Raw genomic sequence first — 6,040 nt, forward strand, 5'->3', positions numbered from 1 at the left:
AGGAGCACAGGGACTGCAGGTTAACCGCTTGGGGACCGCATGCAGCCCACGTGTCATCAGTTGGATGGCCCTGTTTTAAATAAAGACAAAAGGCTTCCAGCATCCCGCACCATAAGGTGTCCAGCTGGGACACAAAGAAGCACCCCACATACCCCCTCCGCCCCCCATGCACACAGACAGAACACACAGCAGGCAGGTTTGGGGCAATGGTTTTCTTCATTATACACAAAACATATGTCCCACTATGAAGCCCAGTTGTTCGATGCCCACAGGTTAAGTGCACAGAGTACAGGCTGAGACACAACACACAGGATACAGAGGCCAAACACATTTCTGAACAGCTACAGTGTTATCTGAAATTCAGCAGCCCCCAGAGGAACAGAGGCTATGTCCAGACTCAGGACCGAGGGGTGGGGAGAAGTCCTCTGGAGAAGTACTGTGGGTTCAAGCTGCTGTACAGCGTGATCAGAAGTAGCCAGGAGGCTGAGATCATGGAAAATGAAAACACTCCCTTGTCCCACTTTACTTGTGAGCCTTTATTACTGGAGTTATCATGTTTCACAGAGTCTGAATCCTACTCCCTGCATCTCCCTTTCCCCCATCCCCCCCGCACGTCATTCTACAGGCCTTTTAGACACCTCTAACCAGCCAGGATATTTTCTCTTACCCGCTCCCAGAGCCCCACTTTTAAAGCTGGCAGTTACAAGGACAGGATACCGGCTCACTCAGCAAGCTGGCATCCAAGTCATCCAAGTCTGAACAGCAAAAGCCAGTGGCTGTGGGATTTGATCACCGAGGGACTCTTCGGTCCATCTGTGCCCCCATCAGTCCATCCAACCAAGTCACTTGCCTACCTGCTTCCCTCTGCCCCTGGATATTGTGCACTTCCATTCCTGCCATGGACAGGGACAAGGCCTTCACAGTAAGGTCTATGGAGGCAGACACTGCGATAGTCACTGCGCCTGACGACATGCTGCGTGCTGCTGTACAAACCCCAGCCCCAATTAACATCTCCATGGATGGCATCCCCTCGATGGCAACCATCAGGGCCTGAAAGGTGGGGAGCAAGGTGCAGTGCTCCTAAGATTTCCCCTGCAGCATCAGGGAAAGCTGCTGCTTTCTATGGGCTTCCAAAGGATGGCCGGCTTTTTTATCCTACACTTGCATATCGCAAGAGGTCCTAACAGAGATGGGACTCCCCTTGTGCTAGGTGCTGCAAAACACAAACACAAAGGATGAGAGAAGCTCGTTCCTAAAACTAGAAGCCCTTGTGGCTAAGGCTGCAGAGGAGAACGCCCAGCGAGCACTCTGTGGCAAGCCAGGAAGAACCTCGTGGGAACAGGAGCCCGAGGTAGAAAGCCTTACACTAGGACAGGTGCATATTAATGTAGGGTCCTGAAAGGCCCAACCCTGGGTTTGCGGAGGGCAGGTCTCCCCGATCTCCTAGGGAAGCACCCCCCGTATGAAGGCGACGAACCACCTGAAAGGAATATCGCTGCAATGGCCTGTTACCATCCTTCAGTGACCCCCGAGACGGGAAAAGTTCTCACTCCCAAGCAGCAGGCAAGGCTTAGCTTGCAAGAGTATCAGGCAGGATCCCTGGACACAAATATGAGGAGGGGTTTGTTAGGGTTAACAGAGCAGAAGGGGTTGAAAAGGAAGCCTGTACTTGACTGCTCCTGTCTGCTGCTCACTCCTGGGTCCGAGGGGTTAATTCAGAGGGTTCCACTGCAAACACAGGGCTCTGGGGCTAAGAGAAGTGGGGGCAGACAGACACCGCTGGGCAACCCAGCTGAGTCCAGACATCTCTGTTCTGTTTCATCTCCTCCGGGGTTGGACAGAACAGAAAACAGCACAAGGGTTTATGCAAAACAGTGATGACGTCCAGAGAGAGCAAAGGGCACCAAAACTACCACATGGGTCTCCTCCCCTCTCCTATTAGGCACCCTGCCACGCACACAGCTACCAGCTCCTTCCTCCTGCAAGTGTCACCCGCACTAGCAGAGTGGCTGTGCTCTGCAGAGAATAGCAACCTACTACAGCTGTCAGCTAGCAGAGCTACTCCTTCAGCTCAGTGCTGCACCACTGGGGATGCCAGGTTCAAATCTCAAAATCACCCAATGGGGGTGGTGCTTGGGTGTTTGTTGCACGCTACCAGGAGGCTAGCACCCCAGGCTCCTCTCCTGCTCCTCCACAACTACCCCTGACTCATCCTTTCATCCCGCTTTTGGATAGTATTAAAAAAAGAAGCAGTTAAATGGACAACTGGTTCATCAGCCCCCTCCTCTCTCAGGGCCATGCACAGACTCATGCACCAGCACTGGTGATACTGATGGCAGATGAAACAGGAAGCAGACTGCCAAGAAAGAGAGTACCCCTGTTCAGGAGGTGCAACGCATGACCTCGTCTGAGCTACTGGAGGCAGAAGGCTCTTACAATCCTGAGATGATGCACAGCAGGATATTTCACCAGGATCTGTGCAAACCCAGTGGCTCACCCAAACACAGCCCCAGGAGTTCTGCTGCTAACTGTAGACCATGCTGCTGCAAGTCAGAAAGCCCCAACAGTTAATAAATCTATCTTTGGGCTCCATCAGCAAAGCCCTGCCGCAGCCCCCTAACAAACCACAGAAATAGTAAGCTTGATGTCTTCCCATTACAGCAGCTCTGGCCTGAGCTAGCCTAGGTACACACAACTCCCCCTGGCCTCTGCTCCAGGGCAAGGTGCAGACACAGTCTGGCACCACCCAAGGCAGCAAGGTGCAGAAAGCAGGTATTGCAACTAGCTGTGGAAACAGCCCCTTCCCCAGCAGGGCTGCACTGGAACCGGAGGCTCCTGAGTGACTCCCTGGTGCCCAAGGTAAAATCCCAGTTCCCAGTGCCCACCTCACTACTCCTTTACCAGTCTGTGTGTGATCTGGAAATGTGCAGCACGCCAACGGGCACATGCAGCAGAGCCCTTCACTTACCTGCTGCGTATTTACTGCCTGTACATCAGGACTGCAGCTTCCTGCATCAGTGCCACCAGGCCGTGTGACTCCCATCAGCACAGGATGGAGGCGCCTGCCAGCAACCATTCACCCAAGCATCCTCCTGCCTCTCCTTTTCACTTGTCACAGTTCTAAGCATCAAACTGAAGCAGACTCCCAGGGGCCATTCACCCTCCACCAACGGGTAGGGTCTTTACCCCAGGAAAGCAAGCCAGAGTCATCCCAGCTTCTGGGGGCAGCAGAGACCCGACCTGAGCCAGGAGCTGGACACCAAATCCCAGGCTCTCCTACATTTTTTTAAATGTGGAAGTGCTTTCATGAGAAATGAAGGGACAGCTCAAAGTCTGGAAACTAGAAAACTCTACTACATATGCAAAGGGAAACACATCATCAGTATAAGGCACAGGGATATCCCTCAAATACATACTGCACACAGGTGCACACCCTGTAACAAAGGGAGAGGGGCAGGTTGGTGTCTGGCCCTGGGATGGGCAGAAACACAGGCCAGTGGCTCAGATATTCCCCCTCTTTGCTGGGATGTAAACGCTAATGATCTGGTTCATGACCACGAGGGCTGGGTAGAAGGGTAGTGCCAGGCAGACATACCAGGCCACCCCTTTGATCTGTGCTTGGAACCAGTCCGAGTAGATCCCAAGGGCCACGGTAAAAGTAGCGAGCAGGTAGACCACCAGGCCACAGGTAATGTGGTACAGCCTTAGACGTGCCACAGAGGAGACCCTCAGCAGCTGGGGGAAATGCAAGCAAAGCCCGCAAAGAGCCTGCCCACAGGTGGCAATGAGAGTCACGATGCCCAGGATACTGTGCCATGAAACAAAGTGCGGATACTCGCTCCGGCTCTTGCTGGAGATGATGAAGCCCAGGCCCAGCGTGGCTGCCACAATCACCAATGTCTGTGCAGTCCAGTGGAGCCGCATCTTCACCTTGCGGGAGCAGAAGCAGAACGGAGAGTTCTCTGGTGAGAAGAGCAGGATGGCTTCGGTCATGCACAGGCAGAACTGAGGATACAGGATACTGTTAGCAGCAGAACAGGTGGGCACCTAGCAGAAACACTTATCAGGGGACTTGCTTGGGGCAGCATGTCATCCCCAAGGCAGAAGGTCACAAAGAGCACTGTAGACAGGTGACAGAGTCAGTACTTCCAGACCTGAGTAGCTTTCACAGGCCAAGTTAAAAGACCACAACTAAGAGCATCCTTCCAGCAAGGGACAAGACAGGTCAGCATAAACATGGTGGGAAGCTATTTTCTGTTTCTGAATTACAATGATTTTAGCAAATCACACAGACTCCTGTGTTGTCTTATGCAGAGATCATCAGTGTCGGGGCTTTGCAACTCCAAGTCAAGCTCCATAAGAAACAGCAGCAGTGCTCGTGTGTTGCACCTGGCCTGCACGCACGGCCCATTTCTTTCCAGGTGGTATTTTTAATTTTAGAAATCCATTTTGAGGTGAATCCTGGGTATAGACTGAGCCCCATTGGCTGGGATGTTCCCTGGTACTACCCATGGTGCTATTCTTAGGGCAAGAAGTAGGAAGAAGAGACAGGAAGTGGGGAAGATGCAAGGCGATCATTTCTGGCCAGATTTTATTTCTTTTTCTTTTCTTTTTTTAAGAATATCTTCAGGGCACGGCTGTTTCTGAAGACAGGGATGTCAAACTCATAGGGACCCTAGGGACTTCTCACGGGCTGGATAGAGACTGCAGGGCCCCCCATGAGCTGAGCAACCCCATAGTGGTGATTCAAGTGGCATCTGTACTTACGGCTACCAGAGCCATTGTTTCAACCCAGCTCTGCGAACCAGGGAGTTAACACCGCTGATGCTCACTTCTTTCCCCACCACTGATGCTGGCTTCCAAGGGGGGCTACGTTTTCCAGTTTCAGCAGTGGATCAGGGTGGGGAGGGAGACAAGCGAAGTGAACTCGCTGGGTTTTGGAGCTGTGGCAAAACAACAGGGACTAACACCAGCATAGCACTAGCAGTGAGCCCTGTGAGCCAAATCCGGCCCACAGAGGTGGGTGGTCCAGGCCACGCTAAGCTCTCGGGGCTCTGACATCCCTGCCCTAAGGCCTGTCAAGGCAAAAAGTTTTTCCTGGAGGTTTGGAGATTGAGCTAAATGTTGTCTGTTTGCTTGCTTTACTTCAGAGCTGTTTTTAAACTAAGTGTTGAAAACTGGGGACTGGAGTCTAGTCAACCTATCCAAGTAATTCGCATCAGGGAAACAGACCCCAGCTCCTGGCAACATCAGGGGATTCACGTCCTACTGGATGTCCAGCATCCCCCAGCAGCACAGCGCATCTTCCCGATGCTTGCTAGCAGCCATTCGGCTCCCAAGAAAATCCCTTTGCCCCATGCCTCCTTCCCTTTCAGCCAGCTTGCACCCTGATCAGGAGCTCTGAAACCAGCCTGAAACCCGAAGAGAGCTTGCTTACAGCTAAGAGCAGAGGGATTGGTATATACTTAGGCTTCAAGAGGGTGCTGTCCTGACTAGCAAGAGGCAATACAATCGTTACAGACACCAGATCGTTTGCTTTACTAGAGAAATACTACGTGCATGTCTCTCCAAGCACCACACTGACACTAAAATTCGGGGAATCAAACTTCAGGGTGAAAAGGAGCCGGCTCAGACATGCAAGTCCTCAGGAAGGCGGCATTTCCTGCGGGTGCCTGCGGCGGATCACAGCCCGAGCCCATTCTGCTCCTGTGCATCGCTCCCAGATTTATGCTTCTCCCGTGTCAAGTGAATACATATTGCTGAGGGAGGCGCCGTCTGGTTCCCAAGCCAGCAGGAGCCTGGCAAGGGAAGCTAGATGTGCACGCTAGCATCTCCAAAACGAGGCAAGGCAGATATAAAGCTTGGGATGTTTATGGGAGAGAAAGGTGGGGGGAGACGGATTGCAACTTACAGCTATCGACATGAACACGGGATGCCAAGAAAAGAGACCTGGAAAAGAAAAGAAACAGCGCTTAGTCAGGCCTCAACGCCGGGCGCAAATTCTGCAAAATGGGCCCAGCACGATTCGCACTGCTGGGAC

General features: G+C 52.6%; 1 protein-coding gene across 1 annotated transcript; it reads right to left on the bottom strand.

Moving 5' to 3' along the window:
* Positions 1-200: 200 nt before the first annotated feature.
* On the bottom strand, positions 201-5,959 carry LOC109317548 (cytochrome b561 domain-containing protein 1). The gene is made up of 2 exons (XM_019546285.1): positions 5,912-5,959; positions 201-4,005 (listed from the first exon to the last, which is right to left on the bottom strand). Exons 1-2 carry the CDS (start codon positions 5,921-5,923, stop codon positions 3,502-3,504), a joined length of 516 nt encoding a protein of 171 aa, XP_019401830.1. The 5' UTR covers positions 5,924-5,959; the 3' UTR covers positions 201-3,501.
* Between the last annotated feature and the right edge of the window lie 81 nt (positions 5,960-6,040).

Source organism: Crocodylus porosus, unplaced genomic scaffold (assembly GCF_001723895.1).
Source record: "Crocodylus porosus isolate Cpor-Errol unplaced genomic scaffold, CroPor_comp1, whole genome shotgun sequence".
NCBI classification, from domain to species: Eukaryota; Metazoa; Chordata; order Crocodylia; family Crocodylidae; genus Crocodylus; species Crocodylus porosus.